The sequence below is a fragment of the Typopeltis vanoorti genome, chromosome 16 (assembly GCF_054136105.1).
Source record: "Typopeltis vanoorti isolate ZY-2024b chromosome 16, IOZ_Tvanoo_1.0, whole genome shotgun sequence".
Taxonomy (NCBI): domain Eukaryota; kingdom Metazoa; phylum Arthropoda; class Arachnida; order Uropygi; family Thelyphonidae; genus Typopeltis; species Typopeltis vanoorti.
Genome location: NC_143564.1, coordinates 74,209,759 through 74,233,724, shown reverse-complemented (window position 1 = coordinate 74,233,724; position 23,966 = coordinate 74,209,759). Strand labels below are relative to the sequence as shown.

General features: G+C 35.1%; 1 protein-coding gene across 1 annotated transcript in view; it reads right to left on the bottom strand.

The window, feature by feature from the left end:
- Positions 1-23,966, bottom strand: part of LOC150098133 (NBAS subunit of NRZ tethering complex-like) — a 1,063,858-nt gene that overhangs the window by 794,962 nt on the left and 244,930 nt on the right. Inside the window, exon 16 of the mRNA XM_090406267.1 lies at positions 13,842-13,967. Coding sequence (XP_090262393.1) covers positions 13,842-13,967 — 126 coding nt within the window. The remainder of the gene's footprint in view (positions 1-13,841; positions 13,968-23,966) is intronic.

Here is a 23,966-nt window from a genome sequence, read left to right as displayed (position 1 = left end):
CTTTTGTGTATGTGTGATCACTCAATTACTGATCCGATGCATAGATTTCTTGAGAATAATGATTTTGATTCTCCTCATTCCAGAATCAAGTCAATAATAACTGGTTACCTAAGAACTGCTTAAATGCATATATCTAAACTCCAGTGTGAAAAAGATTCTCCTTTCTTACAATGGAGATAACCTAATCAATTTTAATATGCATATGCAAAAGTAGTACTAGAACACCAGAGAAATGCATGCAAAGATTTAAAAAAAAAAACATTTTAAAAGAGTAAAAATCCACATTTGTTCTAAGTAACAGCTTTCGTGGAAGGTACTATCCACACAATACCTATCATACCTCTCCTTGAATGCATTCACCAATAGGGCACCATTCAAAGCAGACTCTGACAATCCATTCCATTCATTCACCACACACCAATTGAAAATCTAGTATTGATACACTTACAATTTTTCTCAATTTCCATGAATGATCCATTGATCCACCTCATCTCTTCCCTAGTGCAGAATACATATTTATTTCTTCTGCATCAATTATATAAACCCTTTATTAACTTAAATGTTTCTATATCATATCTTTTCTTTACCTATACACCAACTTCTACAGACCATAAACTATCAATACATCACAAGAGAGAGAGAGAGAATTTGAAAGACTACTCAAATCAATCCTGTCAAATGTCTTTATAAATCCAACAGTTTCAGCATGATACTATCCCCTTTAACCCCTTAACATACAAAGACGTCTGTGACACGTCTTTTGTTTATTGCACCAAAATTGATTTTGAATTTTAGTTTCACATATAAATACAACCGGATATAGATGCTAGACAATCTTGTGCCTATTTCCTTTCGGCCTAGAAAAGTTGCAAACGGCGTGTATCGGCTATTTCGTTTGCGTTTGCACAAATTCATCATTATTTTTCAAATAATAATGAATTTGATCTAGCAAATCACCCTCGCCCAAAAAATTGGCAGAAAAACGACCGCTTTCTGATTTTTAATTGGTATATATTAGGGGGTTAATGCAATCCCACTGTCACTCTATTATAAAAAGTGAGTCATCATCATAATTCTAAATACAGATACAGGCCATAATGATCTCTTCCCAACTGGTTTATATTTCATTAACTGTTTAAGATATGAGGTGTTGGCCATTTGGTTTACCTGTTCTATCCAATTTTGTTACTATTTGTTTAATTTTTCTTCTAATGATTTTATTTTTAGTTATTTTAAAATATCTTCATTCCTGTTACTGTCTAAAAATGTCTATTTTGCAGTTCTTCTCATGAATCTCATTTAACTTGTTTTTATTTTTTATTTATCTTGTTTATTTATCATCTAAATTTTTCTGCCATATAATAATGTAAGTACTACTAGAGTATTGTATATTTTCAGGCATGCTTCTTTTTGTACAATATTCAGATCGAGCATTCGGGCCTATTTAACAGACCCATAATCTACATAAATTTTGAAGTTTCTAATTTTGCCATTTTCTCCTTCGTATTATTTTATTCTTAATAAAAAAAACTAAAATAAATAAAAACTAAATAAACTCTTCAGATTTTCTTGTCAGGGTGATGTGATCCTGGCAAGGTAACTCAGCTGTCATTTCGCCCACCCTCTTTCTGAGGGTGGACATCTTCACAAGATGTGCAGTACTCAAAACATATCAAACTTCAAGAATCATATGTTAATAAGTGCCCTGAACACTAATCTTTACAGTATCTTTGATTGGGGTGAAAGCAACCTAGTCAACCTCAATACTTCTCACAATAAAAAAAAAAAAAAAAAAAAAAAAAAAAAAAAAAAAAATTAAATTATTTCTTCTCCACTTACTTTTGAGAATGCTCAACTCAATCAGCTCAATAGTCAAGACCAGATCTCTCTTCTTGGACTGACTCTCACTCCAAACCTTTCTATCTATACCACTTGTATAACATCATCAGCTTCAAAAAACTTGGCATCCTTTTCTGCTCAAGTCAGTACTTCTCTTCTGACCCATTTCTTACTCTGTACAAATCCCAAATCCAGCCAACTTTGGAATATTTAGGATGGTGCACCTACAATCTCCTTAAAAATTCTTAATACTGTTCAGAAAAGGGCAGTTCGGGTTCAAGGATGTTGAATGGTTTTTACTCAAGTTCCTGTAGAGCTGACAGAAATGGGAGCATAATAAATGTTAGTTCTGCTGAACAGTGGTCATGGAAACATCTGTAAGGAAAAGACAATGCAGAAACTGATTTTCTATGAGAAAGTGGCTGTTAGACTCTTTTCAGCCACTTTTTAATAGAAGATCAGTTTCTACAATGTCTCTCTCCTATAGATGTTTCCATGACCATTAGTTCAGCAGAACTAACATTTATTATGCTCCCATTTCTTGTCAGATCTACAGAAACTCTAGTTAAAACCATTCAGCATCCTTTTACAGTCAAAATGCATACTTACCAAACGTGATACTCCCTGTCATCTTTCATTCCATCCACCTCAATTCTGCTGAAAAGCTTTTCACGTGAAGCATTTCCTTTGGAAATGTCATTTCCACCTGCTCCTTACCCATGTCCACACATGGTATTTATTTGCTATAGATCCTTAGGATACAAATAAAACAGTAAATATAAGCTTTACAAGAATGTACTGATACATTCTTGCCATTTTGGTAGATGGTTTGCACAAAAGTGCAAACTATCCACCATCCCTCTTATACAAATCTTTTCTACTATTAAACTCACACCATTGTTTTCTACATAGCCTGCACACTGAATCATTTGCTATCATAGCCCATCCTCCTTAACTCATGACTATCATACCTTGGTATTCAACTAATCATTTTTAGTTTCTCACTTCTTCCACAAAGCCTTTCGCATATTCCCTCTCTTATTATATTTATCACTATTTAAATCAACAGTTCTGACAAGCACTACCATCTCTTTTACTTTTCTTTTCTGTTTCTCTACTGCCTTTGTCATATCTTTTACTCCTGGGAAGCTGGATGTAGTGATTCCATCATCAAGTGCAAATTCAATTAGTGAAACCTCGTACTATATGATTCCTTTTTTCTTATGCTTTAATTTACTTATCTTGTTGTTATTTCTATTATTCACTGAAAACCTATGAATTTCCATGCTTTTCTTATTCTCCTTAGTTTTCTTTTCCTGTCTTGGTTCTTGTAAATGTTTTTATGCTATCTTTAACTCTCTGGTCAATTTTTAATAATTCCTTTTAATCTTGAAATATCATATGGCAATTTTCTTCATTTATGACATCGATACTCGAGTTCCACACCATTGTTATCCTTAGCTTTCGCTGCTGCTCTATTACTGTGCCACATTTTTGGCATCATTTTTAAAAACTATCTTAATTTAACAATATGTCCTAAAATATATTAGCAAATGCACGGAACATGATGAAATCATGTAAAAACCACAATATAGTAATAAAACACTAATCTAAAAAATAAAAAAAAATAAAAAAAAAAAACCTATTTTTAAAGGACTTTCAAATTACACCACACATCTGCATTCAAAACAGCCTTGAACCAGAGAAGTATTTCACTGGAACAAGCAACTTCCATTCTTTGATAAACAAGTTGCAATCACCAAGCAAAACATATTAACTGCCACACTTGGACATGTACAGGGTGTCCCAAAATTCAAGCAAGATTTAAATTTAGCGCCATTTGTATGGTAAAGCATTGCCAATGAGAAAAAAAAGACAGTGTGACAGCTGACAGTTCAGGGTTATTAAAAATGGAGCGCTACATGAAAGAACAACGCATTTTCATTGTTGAGCAATATTTTAAAACTAATGAAGGTTTGGCAGCTACAGTTCGCAATTTTGGTACAAAATATGGTCGGAATAGTGATTTAACTTCATCAACTGTGAAAAGATTAATTAAAAATTCAAGGAAACTGGATCAATTAGTGATCTTATTACACTCTGGCCGTCCTTCAACAAGTCGTTCAACAGAAAACATCGAAGCAGTTCGTGAGAGTGTTGCTGAGAGTCCAGGAACATCAATTTGGCACCATGGTCTTGAATTGGGCATTTCAAGAAGCTCTCTACAGCGTATTCTCACGAAACATTTGCATCTTTATGCTTACAAAATTCATTGACTCAAGAACTGAAGCCTACTGACCACACACAGCGAAGAGAGTTTGTTGAATGGATTATGGAACAACAACAAGTGGATGCCTATTTTTCGAAATCATCTTCAGCGATGAGGCTTATTTTCATCTTGATGGCTTCGTTAATCAACAAAATTGTCGCATTTGGGGTTCAGAAAATCCACGAGTGATTGTTGAGAAACAAATGTATCCACAACGTGTCACTGTTTGTTGCGGATTTTGGGCTGGAGGCATCATCGGTCCATTCTTCTTCGAAAATGTGGCTGGTAAGACAATAACAGTTAATGGTGCTCGCTATCACGACATGATAATCCAGTTTTTTGTGCCTAAATTGCAAGATATGGATCGGACGACATGTGGTTTCAACAAGACGGTGCCACATGCCATACAGCTCGAGAAACAATTCAATTACTGCACGAGTCATTTCCTGGTTGTGTAATTTCCCGTTTTGGTGATCAGAATTAGCCGCCCAGATCATGTGACTTAACGCCGTTGAACTTTTTTCTTTGGGGTTTTTTTGAAGTCTAAGGTTTATGCCAACAAGCCAACGACCACCCATGCCTTGAAGGAGGAAATTGAGCGCTGTATCAACAAAATTAAGCCATATTTATGCAAGACGGTCATGGAAAATTTCGACAAAAGAGTGCATATGTGCCAGCAAAGCCGTGGAGGCCATTTACCCGATATGCTATTCCATGCATAACCCTATACTGTATACTTTATGAATCAATAAGAAATTACACTTTTTAATTAAAAACCTGTGTTTTCTATCAAAATTACTTCTTGCATGAATTTAGGGACACCATGTATATACATCTATAATTAATGGATGTAAAGTGTCCATTATAATCATATTATGGGGAAAAATTGTCCATTATAATCATACTGGATATTATGGGGAAAAATTATATGGATATGAAGCATATATTTTTGATATGTTTGATATTTGAGGCTGGTTGGGTGGTTAATATTCTCAGTACACAAGAAAAAATTTTACACTAGTCAATATCTATATTATACTTTTCATCACCCTGCCCAGATATGAGGGATCAAAAAAGTTAAAAACAGAGTGTGCACTTTCTTTCTAGTGATACCAACAAAAATGAACAAGAAATGACATATGTACCAGTGATTCTTGTATTAAAAAAGGGGGAAGGAAGCTACCATCTAAAAACTGAAACAAGACCCTGAAAAAAAAAAATACTCAATGACTACAAATATGAATGGAAACAGACTAAAAGGATTCAGTCACTTTATCATCAAGGATGCCATAGGTAAAATAGATGATTCTTCTGAAAGCACAATCTCAAAGCAACTTTCCCACCTATGGGAGAGAGGGAAGTTCTATAATGTTAAAGATCAAGAAAGCAAATGTAACTACTTCGCAAGAAGCCTGGTATATATGAAATTTTCTGTGCATGCAGTACATGCTACACTGGACAAAAGCATTTGAGCAAAATACATTTCAGTCACTATCCCAAACATATCAAGAATGTTTGGGATAGAAAGAGGGCACAAATTAGGTTTGGTTTATTTATCATACCATAAATGAAAGATATTTTTATAAATCAGGCTGCTAACACAATTGCTATATATATATAAAGCCTTGGAAATGACACAATGTCAAACTGGGAAGTTCATAGAACTAGGTTATGACAGTCATTATGCAGCATAGATATACAATGAAGCATGCCTATGACATCTCACAACATCAACTATCAGTTTAGCAATGATTTCATTAATGCTATTTTATTTTAAGAATGATATTACACCTACTTCATTTCAAACTGCTAAATAGCTATATGCTTGATACACTACATTAAAAACTATAAGAATAAACATTTTTTTTTTATATAATATGTACATAACAGATCCTGTAGAAAGAATTCTAGTCATGTAGTTTGTAGAAAGAAGGAATGGTAAGTATGGAAGACAGACTTCAGGTGCTAGAGATGACATGCAGGTCACATGTTTAATGAATATATTTTGTCAGTATATTTCAAGTTAGAAGAGTAGTGTTACATAACAAACCAAAAGAAGAGGACTACCAGCAATTCAGAATAACAAAATGTTTAAAATTTTAATTAAGTCTGATGTTAATAAGGTTGCAGGAGTAGACGACATGCAATATCACCCTGTATATTAAATAAATGTGCAATGGAATGCCAGAAGACTGGAAGGAAGAAAAAATAGTACCACTGAATAAGAGAGAGGGAGAGAGAGATAAAATTCAAGTGATGTCAAACTACAAGCCAGTTTTTGTGTGTGTGTAAATGATATGATAGCGAAGGTGTTAGAGTGGCTAGTTCAAGGTTTACAAACCTGGAGTGATGAGAACAGACATCTTTCTAGACAGCAGATGGCATTGTCAAAGGAGGACAACACCCTCTCTATCCAGCAACAGATACAATGAGAATGAACCTAATATCTCCCTAGTTGGTCATGATTTCCTACTTTGGAGATCAGCATACAACCTTTTCTGAATGGAGCATCTATATAGTTAACTATTTCCAAGGTCTATACAGAATCATTACTATACAAACATATAAATTTTTTAGAATAAACCGTTTGTTGTCTTGCTACCAATTAAGATGTAATACAGCCCATTCCCTCAGGCAGAAGAATACCATGCAAAAGACGATAATACACCTATTAAAATTACTGTGACTATCTGCCTACATGTCCATATGCAAGTTATTCCTGTAATTGATGGAATAGATTTTAAAAATTCAGTATTTCCAATCCTTAAAAAAATTTTTAGCACAATGCTGCAATTTTTGTTACAACTGGACTGTTTGCAGATATAAAACATTTCAAAATTACAGATGATTCAAAATTATACCGTAACAATAATCGCTGGCTCGAAAGAATTTATAAAATTTGTAATTTAGGATTTATCTCAACATATTCCATGTAGTTCAATTAAAGTTTCAATCAGATATTTTTTTATTGGCAAAATCTAATCAGGTATAGACAACGATTATTATACATGTTGTTGTTGTTTAATAGAGAAAATAAACATCTAAAATACTGGATTGTAATGTAATGACATGCAGCGGAATTTGTTCCTGGAATACTCCACAGTACTAAAATTGTCCAAACCTAAACAAATTTGGTTTATTACTATTATTACGGGCAACTCCAGGGAGTCATTAGACTCATCGAGGGAGGCCCCAAATCATATTCATCACAACTATCTGACATTCATACAGTATCTATCATACCTCGCCTTAAACTCATTCACTGTCACAGCATCCACTACAGACTCAGGGAGCGCATTCCACTCATTCACTACTCTAAAAGTAAAGAACCCAGCTCTAACACCTTTACTAACCACACTTTTGCCCAGTTTCCATGGATGTCCCCTAGTCCTCCCACAACCAGCCCTGTTCTCAAAAATATCTTCTGAATTAATTTTATAGAAACCCTTCAGTAATTTGAATGTCTCAATCATATCTCCCCTCCTTATAGCAGCACCCAATTGTATATTTAGTTCTGCTAGCCACAATCTCACACCAAATGGCCTCAAATGTGCTCTTTTCTCTATCCTGCAGTTCAACTTCTATTCTCCTTGGCTGGAGCTCATCAGCTATCATCAACAATACTCCTCCCCCCATTTTATTCTCTCTGTCATTCCTGAACACACTATACCCATCACATTCAATCCCACTAGTTATATCATCTACAGTCAGCCATGTTTCACTAATACCTATGACCTGTGGTCTGGAAGTGCCAACCATGGCCAAAAACTCTTCCTTCTTGTTCCTAATACTCCTAGTATTAGTGTACATGAATTTAAGACCCCCATTAGCCCCAACCCTACCTTGATGCCTTATATTAACTATCCCACTCTGATTTGTTGTCCTTATTTGCTCTGGCATATTATATTCATTCTTACATTCAACTGCCTCCATAAGGACTGTATCTCTACCCACCCCCCCTAACAAATCTAGTTTCCCTGAATTTGCACATCCACTACATTCAGCAACACTTTCTCAAGTCTTCTTACACCGTAACCATTCAAATGCAAGCCATCCATCTTATATAGATCCTTTCGCCCATCAAACTCACTCCACACATCCACAAATTCCACACCACTCGTCATACATAACCCACGCATAAAGTCATTTGCAATTATAGCCCTCCTTTTAAACATTTCACTGTCATACCGTGGCAAAAGACTAATCATTCTAACTCTCTCACTCTTTTCTTTTGCTACCTCAAACAATTCATTCAGGTCTTCTATCATTTCCATTTTATCTCCTTTCAAATCATTCGTACCTGCCACAACAATCATTTCTTTCACCCTTTCCTTTTGCTCTCTAATAGACGCAGTTACGTCCTTTATGGTCGCACCAGGTTGGTACGATTTTGTCAAATCCTCTACTAACACACCTCGTACTAACGAGTCTCCATACAGCACTCTATCCTTCATTTTGTTCATGTTCACATTCATACGTCTATTTTTCCTGTCATACCTTTTATTATTGGTTGGTTCATTCAGTCTACTTTTGTTCATGCACTCTAGCTGCTGTTTTGCTCTTTCTATCGCACTATTCAACAACGCGATCTCACTCAATGCATCTATCTCATCTTTTTTGTTCTCTGAGAAACCATTTATACTATCATTCACACTCTCACAATTTTCATGTACAACTTTGCCGTTTCTTGTCATATCCCTATTTCCTTCATTTTGAAGGTTGACAAAAATATCACACTCACGATCCGAAATACACTTCAATTCCGCATTCTCCCTACATTTTCTACACACATTCAATCCTTTATCATCATCTAACCACACTCCGACCGCACTCCGCAAAGCGTACATTTCACAGCTAGTACACTGACTCATTTCTTTTATGCTACCGTTCTTTGATAACGATGGTGAACCTTCATTACTGGCCACCATTTTCCTAAGCACAGGTGCCATATTTATCTGGAACGTGTTTTGTCAAATTAAACATTATAACACACCAAAAATAGACGCACTAAAATACACAAGGCAAATAAAACAAAACTACACAATATTAAGTAATTTGTATCGATAACTGAAAATGATACTTATCTTATCTGGAGCTTGCACAAACACTACTCATTACGAATTCATCTAGCGGCGACTTTCGACATAGATTATGTTATAAAACACTTTAGTACACTAACCATGTTAATAAAGCTCTAATAATATACCAAAATTAAACACTTAAGTCCATTAAATTGAATCCAAAACACCAATAAATCAACAAAAAACACAAATCTCTCAGGAGCTCTCTGATAGCACGACCGTTCACCAGCTAGCCTCGACACCAAGTCGAGGCTAGCTGGTGAACGGTTGCATCACATTGCCAGAAATCTGAAAGACCATCATTGTGAGAGTCAGCAAGGTTCCACCACCACACCCATAGTGCAGCTAGGACTGCAGCAGCCAGCCTTTCGAAATCAGTCCTTGTTTCACTTTCTGCTGGTATGCCTGCATGCACACTTAGTATTTCTCTGTGCCTATGATGCCTAGGCAACCGGCTCAGTTGGCCAAGTGCTTAGCACATCCAACCAATAGGTCACGGGTTTGAATCCCACTATAGGCATGCATGTTTGTAATTGTCTTTAGGTGGGAGATGAATTTTGTCACCCAGTGTGAGACCACCACCCCTCTTACTGGAAGCATGATGAAGTGACTCGAAAAAATTCCATATTTGGTCTCTAGAGCAGAGTTTCTGGATTACACAAAAATAAATAAAAAATTACAAAAAAATATAAAATAGATAAAAAATGGGGGGGTTCTTTGCCCACCCATGGCACAAATGTACTATAGGTTTACCAATAACCTTTTGTAGGTGGAAAACACATTTAAAAAAAGGCAAAATACTGACTTATAATCTTATTAGCTAAATAAATTTAGTTAGTTATTATTTTAAGAGATGTGACTGGTGAAATCTGGCTAAACCATATGAAGTGATAGTAATAATTTCACACTGATTAGATGAAATTTAATGAAATCTAGTATAAGGATCATGATTAAAATCTATATAGCCATTTCAAAATATGCAAATTTTGTTTGGTAACCTTTGTTTGTTTGGCTAAACAAACTGCAAATAGTGAATCAAAAATTCACATTTCTTTTTTTTTAATGTTGATTGTAAATGCAAGAGGTTAGTTAGTCAACTTACAGTACAATCGTACTATACTATGAATGGGCAACTATGAACAATTTTGAACTGTATTGTAATTAACATTAAAAAATTTAAAACAATTATAAAAGCCTGCTAATCGATATATCTTGTCATATGCATATGTTACAGTAGATAAATTTTCAGTCCTCAGTTTAAAACTGGATGCAAATTTCCCTCCTTTTTCACCCATCCTTCTGAAAAAAATGAAGAGATTTCACTCACAAAATGAATTAAAAATAACAATTTCTTGTTCACTTCAAGGAATTTAATGTAACTTATAATTTTAATCTATACTGAAATTAATCCATTAATTTTACTACCTGTCTATTAATATGGACCATTTTAATGACAAAATTATGTCTACAGTAAGTGTGCCAAAAATAGTCATTTATTCTCTTATTGTTATAGGGGATGTTCACCTTTTTTCTTTTATGACTGTCTGAAATCATTTCCCAATGTATTTTGAATCCTCATCAGTGGAGAAGTGCCTAACATAGATGACTCTTTAAGGAATCGAATAAATAAGTCAGCAATTATTTATTCAATAAATCGAATAAATAAATGGCTAAGTCTAACATGACATGACTGTTCTAATGAATTTAGAAATTTCTTGGTACATTGGCAAAGAAATAAGAACAGCACTAACTTGATAATAAATTCATACCTGATGATTTCAAGTATGAACTTATTATCAAATTCATCAAGACTTAAGAACCTTAAGTCTTATTTTCTAGGTCATGGTTATTTTAAAGTCTCAGAACATTTATTCATGTTATGCCTTTTCTTTCTTTGACAGATATTTTAACTCTTTCTTCAAAATAATGTTTTCACTATTCAAAAGATAATCACTAAGAGTTTGGTATGAGATTTGAAACAGAGATGAAAATTAAAGACAAATGTACTTTGATATAGTAGCAATACTGAAAAATTGTGATGTATATGTAGTTGTGATGAATGGAATTTCAGTGTTAAGTTAGTCAAGACCATCATGACCAAGAAAGGATAGAGAGATAACCCAAGTGTACAAAAGTAGTGTCAAAAGAGAAGCAAATTATAGATCAATCAGTACCTCTGAAATAGTTAAAATATTAAAATAGTTAATAAGGATAACATAGATGTCTATGTTTTGTAGAGTACAGCTTAGATTTGTTAATCCTTTCCTTTTGTTGATAGTATTTTGGCTATAAAAATTGGTTACAACAAAATTCTGTACAAGACCTCACTTAAAAATAAAAATAAACAAGACTACAATAAAACTGTAACCATTCCATACATTAAAGGGATATCAGACAAAATAAACAGACTGCTACAAAAATACAATCTTAAAGCCACCTTTAAACCTCCTGCAAAATTAAAGAACTTACCCAACTCATCAAAGGATACCATCCCTCCACTGGCCCACCCTGGAATATAATGTATTCACTGCACCTGTAATTTGCCCTATATAAGGGAAACAGGATGCACAATTCCTATCAGAAAAAAGGAACATAAATGACATTAAATATAATAACTATGGTCAAGCTGGTCTCTCTGATCATGCCCTGAACACTTTACATAGAACTGACTGGAAAAGCACCTGTTGTTTACATCATACCAAAATATGGTATGATGTAAACTCACAGGAGGCCCCTGTGAGATTCTTATCAATCATCAATCACCCCAATCGTAACAATAATGATGATCTAAAATCCCGAGCATATGGAAGTCACATAATTCTATCCACTTATCCTTTCTCCCTAAGAGGTAATTATAAAGAGCTAAATCTAATATAACAATTGTCACCTTAAATTAGGAAATCATTTTTACTGTAACAAAACTATCTACATGAAAGAATGTTTCTCTGATGTTGTCTTAAATAGAATATAGCTTTGATGTAGTTAATTTATTTCATTTATTTATTGTAATTTTATTTTATTTTCACTAGAGGTCAGGCCAGCAGAATAACTGTTGATCAAATCATTCTCTCTTCAGTATACCATGTGAAATGCAATTTAGCTGGTCTTTTTTTGTGTGTGTGCACGCGTGCACACATTCCAGATGATGACCTTAATATGAAGGTCAAAACATCGGGAAATTAAAATAATTATTTATAACACGGTTGTAGAATCCATAATTTGTGTGAAATGAATTAGATTTGTTAAGGGCAACTCTTGTCTTAGCAATCTGCACTTTGTTTTATAACAAATTTATGATTTGGGCTTCACCAAAAGGCATCTGACAAAATAATAAATAAAAGATTTCTGTACAAATGAAGATGAACAGTAATTCCCAGGACCATTCTGTTCACCTCATATATAGTCAATTCTCAATAAAGCAACCACCATTATACCAAATTCACTCAAAATAGCAAATCATCAAAAACATTTTCTGCTATGTACATGTAGTAACTGACTTGTTGGTATTAAATAGTTTATTATAGAGGCTAGTTGCTAAAAGTAATTCACTATAGTAAGTAGCCCCTATAACGAACTATTTAATATCTACAATTTGCCATACTGAAAGCTGAATATATTGATACTGGAAAGGCACGAAAGATATGCAATTGTTTACTGATGCTGTGGAACTGGATAATATGAAATAATTCTGATACGGTGATCATGCAAGAGGCTCCATAGACCACTGATGCATTTTGGGTTGAAGACTTTCTGAATGTCATATTATACTGATGGGATTATGTTCTATGAAACTAATGAGAAGAAAGATCTTGGAATGATGATTATAGGAAACTAAAGATCATATTGCACAAGAAGTAAAAGTGATGCCCTGATATGACTGCATCCGAACTAATGCGCAAACATCTGATCTCAGTGTTTCTTGAGGATAAAGAAAAGGTGGAGATGGTATAAAGGCAATGGCATGTTGGGTATGAGGTTGGGTATGATTAAGTAAATATAGGCTACAAAAGCTGGGGATTAGGTAAAAAGACAGAGACATTCAAGCTAGAAAAGGGATTTTGCATAATAGAAAAAAAGAGACACCTTTAACTCTGTGGGTCTTTTAATCCTTTCTTTTAATGTTACAAAATGATCAGCATTCTTTATGCTAAAATTATGGAGACTACTACTACTGTTAAGAGTATATTTTAACACTGTAGCAGTCTCCGTAATTTTAACTCTGTGGTGGTGCAAGGAAATAAGAGATCATCCCCTAAAAATTAAGGATGTGCAGTTATAAATATGTGGAACAAAAGAATGATCAGGTGTTTCTCTTAGTGAGTCATGATGAGAAGATCAGTGAACAAAGTAAAGAGAGATAATAAGTAGCACATAAGTGAGTTTACTACATGTTCTTGTAAGAGAGACACTTATATAACAGTAATATGTCAGCTTTGCTTTTCACATTACCTATAAGGAATTCAGATGCTAGTATATTCCCTGAAAAATTCAGAAACCTGAGCTGTAATTTTATTCCCAAAATAAGCTATTTTACAAGCTTAGCTCATATTCAGTATAACAATTAAATGCCTGAAAATAAATGATAAAATCCTGAAAATAATTACAATCATTAAAGAAAAACTGTCTTGAAAAAATGAAGTTTATTATAATACCAAATAATCTTGTATTGAAGCTACAGATACAGGGGTTTTTCTCCACTGACGTTGGTACACTAGATCACAGTCAAGGCCAAATGATTTGGCTAGTGCTAAAGCTTCTCCATATTCTTCATTATCTATCTGTAACAAAGTTAAATAATAAAGAAACTTTTATAAAAATAGACAAAGTAATGATACATTTGTTAGCTATATTATCATATCTCATTTTTTAATATATCCATCCCTATCCATCCCATATGCATTTTATGACCAAGTAAACTAGTTTTCATAGAACTTGTATTAGAACAGAGAAGTAATCCTAACTCAATAATCTAATATATTTGTCAATGTATGCTGTGGCATTCTGCTTTTTGATTTCTATCTACCTTACAAGGAGAGAAAACAGGTGTTCCCTATCATGAATTCTGGCACCAAAGCATTTTGTTCCCTAGGAAAGATTCCTTATAAATAATACATTAACTATGAATATTTTTCAGTGTGTGTTCCACTACAATGAGCTTTTAGTAAAACTCATTAGTAAACGTCCAAAATCAGCCCCATTAACTATAGTTAATTCTATACTGCAGGGTTTATTAATTAGTTATTGTCACATATTAAATACAGAATATATAAGGAATTAAACAGAAATCCTTTGTAAGCTTTCCAACTAATATTCAGTATTATTTTCTATCTATACTGCCATAATGCCAGCAAAGGTTGGTCGATTGGTAGAGCCTCTGCTACTAATGGCTTAAGCAAGTTCGAGCATGGTTAGTAGTTGGACGGGGAACAATCGTCTGATGCTGTTGGCACACTCTCCCTCGATGAGTCTTTGGACTCCCTGGAGGTGTCACATAATAATAATAATAATATAATTATGGAAGTATAGATTGGAATGAAGAGATAGCATTTCGGAATAAGAAAAATGAATTCCTTGAGTTATTCAAATTTATTCACCACAGAATTGTTGTAATAAGTGCAATAATAAGTGGAATAAGTTGGAATAAGTATTAGAATAAGAGGTCTGGAAAGATAAGTACATGGCTGAAAGATGATATCCTAACAGGAATAGAAATGGAATGGTACAGTGTTTTTTTGTGAAGATAGAAGGACAAGAAGGAAGGGGTAGTGCTGCTAATGAGAGCAGCAATTACATCCACATAAGGTAGACATGAAAGAGGGAAATAGTGACAACAGTTTTGAGGCAGTGTGGTGTGAAGTTAACAGGAAGAGATATTTAGTTGAATGTTGCTATAGGCCAGGGAATATGGAGGGTAGTGATGAAGAAACATATAAGCAACTTAGGTTAAAGAACAGTTGATTATTATGGGTGATTTTAATTATGGCAGATGAAGAGCATTTGAGAATAAGGAAAATGAGAGACATCTCAGGCAATATGTAAAGGAGAGCATGCAATTATCAAGAGTTTTAGATATGATCGTTTCTTCAGAGGATGTGATTGTGAGTGAGGTTTTGCAATTCCCTCCAGTCAGTGAGAGTGCACACTGACTGGAGGGAATTGTGCACTCTCACTGACTGGGTTGGAACTAACCATATGCAGACTTCTGTGAGGAAAGGATAAATATGGAAGTACAAGACTGGTGATTATGACAAGCTTAGGAGAAAGCTTGGAGTTAGAGCATGGAATGAGGAGTTGAGCATTAAGAAAATAAATGCTGCTTGGAAACTGACAAAGAAATATATAACAGCATCAATATGTGAACATTTTCTGAAGGTCAAGTGGTTGAATAATGTAGGTGTAAAATGGATAAATGAAGGGATCATGCATGAAATCTGAAAGAAGAAGGCACTTTGGAAGCAGCACAGAAAAAGGAAAGTCAAAACATGGATCTGTTTTGGGACCACTGTTATTTAATTTGCACATTAATGATATCGGGGATATCAGGATGGGTTTCATTGATTGCATACAGCTGTTTGCAGATGATGCAAAACTGGGAAGAGTAATGAGGAATCAAGCAGGTGTTGTGGCCTTGAGGACTTGAATAGATTGTATGAGTGGGCAATGGTATGGAACTGTCAATTCAATGTTGCCAAGTGTAAGGTTCAAAAATTTGGTAGGCAACAATGAGATACAAAGTATATTTTTGGCAGGGAAACTTTGGAGGAAGTTGAGGAGATAAGAAACTTTGGAGTGGTGGTGGCATGATGGACAAGAATCTGAAGTTCAGAGGTCATATTGCATGAGCTGTGAAGTCATCACATCAGATTATCACAATGATGCACAGTACTTTAACTTGTAGAAATAAAGTTCTGGTTCCATTATACAAGGCCTTGATCAGGATTCATATGGATTCTTGTGCACATAATTGGTCTCCTTTACATTATATCCTTGGCAATAAGGATATATTGTAAAGGGTACAGAGAAGACTGACTAAGGTTGTAACTGGTGTTCGGAATGTGGGATATGAGGACAGATTGAGGGAATGTAGTTTGCAAAGCCTTGTGAATAGAAGAAAGAGAAGAGATATAATTGAGACATTTGAATTGGTAAAGGATTGTTACCGGGTTAATGTGAAAGAAATTTTTCAAAAAAGGTGAAAGGGAGTAGAACAAGAAGTCATACCTAGAAGTTGTATAAGGAAGATGTGAGCAGGGACACAAAGAGCAGGATCTTTGCATGGAGAGTGGAATGCAATGCCTGCCACTGTGGTAAATGTTGATACGTTGAATGAGTTTAAAGCATAGTTTGATGGGCTTTGTGTGTAACAGTGTTTGCCTCCAGTGATGAGTCATTTGACTCCATTGACTCCATTTGACTCCAATAATAAATCTATATGGAGATTTATTATTAATAATACCAGATTTCCAAATTAAAGATACCAAGAAATTATATACTTGGTTTAATCCTTTATCCAAGTGTAAGCAAACAAGTTTCCGACTGAACTATTTTCAGGACTGGGGCAACTAGTATAACGAAGCTAAGACTTCACATCACATGCCCTAGTATCCCATAATGCAAAGGACATATCCCTACAGGTATGTACGAGGGCTGTTCAATAAGTAATAAGACTAATTTTACTGTCGTGAAACCACTCATCACAATATTAATTTCTGTGGAATAAAAAAATGTTCCACAATAAAGAAATGTTGCTGTCTGTATTAACAAAAGAGGTTAATAGATGGTGTATATGGGCTGATGTGCCAGAGTGTCACGTGACTAAACGCAAGCTTGTTTCGGCACGTCTACGAGCTGCGACAAGTCATCGAAATGGATGCATCCTTGGAACATCATTATGCGATTAAATTTTGTGTGCGTTTGCAAAAATCGGCATCGGACACTTTTAACATGACATGCGAAGCTTTCCACGATGAAGCAATGTAGAGGGCAAGTGTTTTTCGCTGGCATAAAACTTTTAAGGAAGGAAGGCAAAATGTGGATGGTCTTGAACGTGAGGAAAGACCTTCAACGTCCATCACAGAGACAATGATCAACACAACGGCGATTATCATCAAGGAGGATCGCATACAGTACACCAGCTGCATGCTTCCTGAATATTTCTGTGGGAAGTGTTCACTCAATCATGGCTGAACATTTGGGGCTAAAACGTGTTTCCGCCCGATGGATTTCCAAACTCTTGACCCCGGAGCAAATGCAGCATCAAGTGGATGTGTGCACAGAATGGAAAGAAAGACTGGAACAAGAAGGCGACAACTTCTTAAAATGCATCATTACAGCAGATGAAGCTTGGTTGTATCACTATGACCCCACAATGAAACAACAAAGCAGTGAATGGAAGCATCCAAACATTAGATGTCTTTGCCTACCCCCAAGAAAGCAAAAACTGTAAAATTGGCTGGTAAAGTTATGACCACAATGTTTTTTTTGACTACGAAGGCATTGTTTACCAACACGGTGTAGAACCTGGGAATACTGTAAACGGCTCATACTATGCAGATGTTTTGTTTTACAAACAATGGTACAGCACGTCAAAAGGAAGCGTCCATTGCTGAAGAATGGCTTCTTATTGCACCACGATAATGCAAGGCCACATATTGCTGGTTGTGTAGTGGACGTTTTGCAGAAGAACAACATAGATATCCTACCACACCCTCCATACAGTCCTGATCTCGCACCGTGCAATTTCTGGCTGTTTCCTCAGTTCAAGAAACCACTAAGAGGCTGCCATTTCGAAAGCAACAAAGCATGTGTAAAAGCTGCGGAGGCGGTTTTGAAAGAACTCTCAAAAAATGGACTTCCACGTGTGTTTAAGAAGTGGACGCAACGTTGGAACAAATGCATCGTGTCTCACGGTAATTACTTCATAAAAGACCATGTAAATGATGATGATTAAAGGTAATCTGTTTTCTGTATAAATATAGTCTTATAACTTATTGAAGAGCCTCCGTATAATGCTATGCATTATGGGAATGGTCACTACCTACAGACAGGTGTAAACTTCTTTGCTTACACTTGGATAAAGGATTAAACCACGCATATAATTTCATGGTATCTTTAATTTGTAGTATAACCAAGTGGAAAAATTTCCAACAACGTTCTCTAATTTAACAGAGATTCAAGAGTAATTTAATAATAAGGTGAGAGACTTTTTGGCAACTCGTATATAAAAATATAACTTATGCATTACTTCAACCTTGGTATTGTTAAGTTCTGAATGAAACTTGAATTAAAGTAATTTACGTTTCATACAGACTTAACATGGGCCTTACACTTTGGAAATAAATATTGATATATCAGACTTACTGAGCACTTGTAAATTAACCAAATGTTACTAAAATGTTACTAAATCCTTCAATTTTAATTTTTGTCTTATATTGTGAAGTTTTATGAATTATTAAGTTGCTTAAACCTTACTGTTTTGTAAGTACGTAACAATTGCTAGAAAAGAGAGAGAATCATATTATGCAAAAATGGCCGAAGTCTATAACACGTGCAACGGAGTACAGGTATATCTTTTGTAAGCACGCTGCCCCCCCCCCCCCCCATGCTCCGTAGATTGCGTGAGGATTCCGTGTGGGGCGCTGTGTACTTAGTGATGTGAGATGACGCTAAAGATATTGGAAGGAGAAACTGATGACATAGAATGAACAGTAGGTGTGCAGTTTAAAAGGGCATGCAGCACCGAAAATCGGGCCTTGCTCCTGTTCTCTGGTTCCCATGCTCTCAGATGGTATCATAGATTCTGGATCTCATGAGCCTGGCGGTCTTGCTGATGTGTGTGGAGCCTCGACGTGGTTTCAAGACAATGACTCGAAAGTCTACCAGTCAGCGGTCAGCCCAGCAGATGAAAAGCACAGATGCTTGCAGAGATATCCTGATGTAAAATGCAGAGAGAATCCGTGAAGAATACCTTAGAATATGCAGAGTGAACTTGAAATCAAAGGTGAATATCCAGACGAAATTAGTGATGAGGCTAAGTAGCAACCCAGCAATTGGTAATGTACAGTTTATGGTCTCTTACAAGTGAAATTGTTTAAGAAGAATATTTGTGAATACTAGGAAAGACTCTAGAAATTGTTTCATTAATTTATTGAGTAAAATTGAGAATTCTGTATAGGATATAGTGAAACAGCCTGTGGTGTCTAGAACGTAATTCCTAAATGATAGAGATATAATGAGTGTTCTGTGTGAGATAATTTTGTTGAGAGCATGTGGAACAAAACTGAATAAGTCTGTTATATAATGTACATAGAATTGAAGGTTGAGAGTGATATATCTAGTGTATAATTAGATGTCATGAGTGAGATTCTTTGAATGCATTCCATGAGAGAGAGATTGAGAAATTGTAAACTTGCTCATTCATTATCTATTTTAGAATGTTTATTCAGTTTAGTACTATAAAGTGTATAATATGTCTTCTGAATTAAATGTTTTGTTTTGAGAGTAAATGCTGCCTGGCCAGAATTTTGTTCTATTGCACGCTCATAAAATTTATGAACCATAGCGGGAGGCTAGATAATAGATAGGCTACGACTGCAGAAAAGAGAATTATAGTTTAATAAGATTGAATGCTAACTGTGTTCTGGTTCCTTGGTCATACAAGCTTTGTTAATCTAGGATTCGGGGTGGCACAGATATAGTTTAATAAGATTGAATGCTAACTGTGTTCTGGTTCCTTGGTCATACAAGCTTTGTTAATCTAGGATTCGGGGTGGCGCAGATAAAAAATATATTTTCTCTGAATCTGAATAAGGAATTAGAACCAGTGCTGAGACAAAGGAATAGGTATCTGCCATTAGTAATTCCTTTGTCCCACAAACCAATAGCTTCACTCTTGTTAGAAATTCAGCCTGGAGATTATTTTGAATTAAGTGAGATAAAGGTTATAACAAAGGAAAATATAGATGAAGAAATTATAAATGGACTAAAAGGGAATTTAAAACATTGTAGAGAAAGATATTACACAGGAAAGATTTTAGAATTTTACAATGGCCGGTAGGAATTTGATTTAAGAAGGTTTAAGTATGAAGGAGATAAGAATAAAGAATAAGTAAAGTAATAAAAAATAATAAGACGTATAAAAGGACTAGATAATAGATATAACAGTATCACGTCTGGGTCTGGCTCCCACTGAAGAGATCTCGGGTTTCGGCAAGATAAGTACTTTGGTTTTCATTCATTTGTTTTTCACTTTAATTTATTTTACTGATGCTAGTGGTGGTTTCGTCCCCACTAGCACTGATTTCTTTTAATAAATATTAGGATTACTGGTAGTGCAGTTAGTATCTACATTACGGAATTACTTTTAGAGGTATCATGGCCACCATTTATAGTAGCTCAAACAAACATTTGCTGGTGGTGTAGAATTATTTCTGTATCACAGGATTATTTTATTCTCAGTCTTACAAATGAAAGTTTTTTTTTTCTTCCATTAAATGAAGAGGTTATAGCCTTTTTCCCACTTGAGATAATGGTATCAATTCCTCCAAGGGGGCCTAATGTGAAGAAACGATATGGGTAATAAGGTTTTAAAAGAGATAGTCGGTGTAAACAAGATTTATTCTTTCACCCCTTATGGTGGAGGGAAATAGTTAAATGTAGTTATAGATGTGGAAACAAGGGACAAACTATTATAGGGTATTACTTTCGAAGGCAGCACAGTTATTCCTGTAATGGTTGGGAGCCAGGTAAAAACAGTAAAAATCGAAAGATTTCCAATGGAATATACAAAGAATAGTAATGAAATTCTTATACAGACATTTTTGAAATGGGATAAGATTAGTAATATAAGAAAGGGTTTGTCAAGTGAAGATCCAAATTAGTTTTCTGGTGATGTCACCTTCATAATGGATATGAAGACGCCCGTACCAAATTTTGTCAACATCGATACCACCTAAGTTATGGTAAACTATCAACATCATCAGAGTACAACGTCAATGCCTGCATTGCAGTTCATACGATCACTTAGGTGGTAACTGTCCCAAATCTAAATGTTTCAAATGCATGGAGATCGGACATATTGCTAATCAGTGCCTCAAACGCTGTCAGAAATGCGAAAGTTCTGAACACTGCGTTAACACCTGTCCTGTTAGAACTTTCATGGAAAGAGTGGGAGCTCCTGTAGAGCCAATTAGAACACCATATATATCAGAGAGGCATAATATAGAGCTCCTGGATCTTCCAATTCAGTCTAGTAAAGACGGCACTTTTAAGCAAACTACACTTGGTAAAATCACAAAAAGTGCACACAACCAAATCAGTTAGAAATTAGCCCCAAAATTCCAGATCTGCAGGAGCAACTTTTCCAGTCAAATACTGATGGAACATCAGTCGAAATTACCAATAATGAACCTAAAATAACATCTGAACAGGTACACAATGAAATGCAAACACATTCAACTGTTCTACAAGGAGAAACTGGAGAAGAAACAGAAAAGCAAGTATGACAACTGAAAGAACTTAATATGCAGACAAGATCATCAAAAACGAAAGACAGATTCATAAAAAAAATAGAAGATAAATAAAAAAAATTTTAAAAAAGAACTACAACTAAAAGAAGAAGTAGTAATAAAAAATGTAAAGATGGAGAAGGCTGTGGTTCATCAAATGAAAACTCTTCAGTCTCAGAAGAGTTTATGGATTATGAAGAACCAACTCATGCTAATAAAGAGAAAGCAAGAGATACAATTAAAGAAAATTTTAAAAAAACTTTGAATCAGTAACAAAGTTACTGATTCAAAGTTTTCTCAGTACAGCTATCATCTACGTGAAAAGAAAATAACTAGCTTCCAAATCAAAAACGATAGCCATGAAATTATAGTAATGGAAAGCAACTATAAAAAACTGGAAAACAGTTGCTTCTTCACATATTGAAGACCTCATCGGGTTCATCCAAAATTTAGAAGTTAAAGACTTACCAGTGACACTTCAATAATCATAGCATCTCCTTTCTGCATTGCATCATTAAATATATGAGGATTCTATAGGCAAATTAAACAAGAAAATGGAAACTTAAGCTATACCATAATATCAGGTTTTTGTTTCTCCAAGAAACATACTTCTGCAGATATAAAGAGTTTAACAGTTTAATCCACTTCTTTCTTATTCTTTCTTATTGGAGCTTTGGAAGAGATTTAACAGGGCTGGAGTAGGAGTTCTTATTCTTGCCCCCCCCCCCCTCCTTGGGTCATTCTGTAATATCCAAAGGGATGCAGAAAGGAGAATCTTGACAACTGACTGGAAATACTATGGATGTGTAATAAAGTTTTATAAATGTTTATGCTCCATCCAATGAACAGTTAGACAAAAATTCTTCCAGGAATTGGAGCCATATTTATATGGTGCCCACTACATCATAGCAGTTGGAGACTGGAATGGCACTGAAAACCCCACATTAGACAAAATAGGAGGACACCCCAGGAGTGGAAAAGTGGGATATGCATAGTTAAAAACACGTCCTGACAATGCTCAACTAGTAGATGTATGGAGATTCGCAATCCTAATCTCCAGGCATACATATATGAATCAAGGTATTGGTACTCGTATTGATCGAATTTATATCTCTTCTTCCCTTATAAATGGGATAATTCAGATAAAACATCTTGACATCAACATATCAGATCATAATCCAGTTATGCTAAGTTCCACTGCATGGAAAAAGTAGAGATCTCTTCTCGACCATGGAGACATCCACCAAATTTTCTGTTGATCTTTTCAACTAAATTCCAGACCATCTGTTTGAATTGGAATAATGTTACCTGGAATTGGGATAAGTGGTTAAAATTCAAACAAGCAGTAAAGCAGAATATGGTGGAATGGGAAAAGGAACAGGCTTTCCTCAGAAGGAAAATGTTGAAAGACCTGTATAAAGAGAGAAGCTGGTTTGTAACAAACCAACGCAACAGTATAGAATGTAGCAACATCATTAGAAACATTAACACAGAGATAAAACTGGAAAGACAGAAACAAGTAGAAGAAAGAAATTTTAAGATAAGAATACAACAGCACTTCAGCTGCATTCTTCAATAGACAATTTACAAAATTTCGCAAAGAAAGAACTATCACTCAAATCTGTGTTGATGGAGAAGACATGTCCACCACTAAAGACATTCTTGACTCCTTTCAAAAACACTACAAAAATCTGTTTGAAGACAATAGTACTGTTGGAAATTATAACTCTTGGAACATTAATGGCTTTCCTGTTCATATCCAAGATGGGCGTGACAGTCCCATTACAGCATCTGAAGTTACCACAGCCTATAAAGAATGCCAGACAAGAAAATCCCCAGGGCCTGATGGTCTAGGGATAGAACTTAATCGTGAGGGCTGAGATTTTATTCTTCCCATTCTAGTTACACTATTTAATTCCTTTCTCATCAGGACACATACCAAATGAATTTGTAGCAAGCAATAGTGTCCTCATTCCTAAACCAAACATTGACCACACCTTAATCAGCAGCTGGAGACCGATTTCTCTATCTAATACTGACTACAAGATATTTTTCTGCATTATCAATAACAGGCTCAAAGTGGGAACGAAATAAATAAAAGCATACAGGTTTATGGAGTACCAGGTCGAGCAGTAGAATTTAATCTATTTCTGCTAAGTGATCTAATCCGTTAACACGAAAAAGCAGTTGATAGCAGTGCTGTCAGTAGACCTTACTCAAGCATTCGATAATGTCCGGCATTCCTTTCTATTCCACATCCTCCAGAAAATT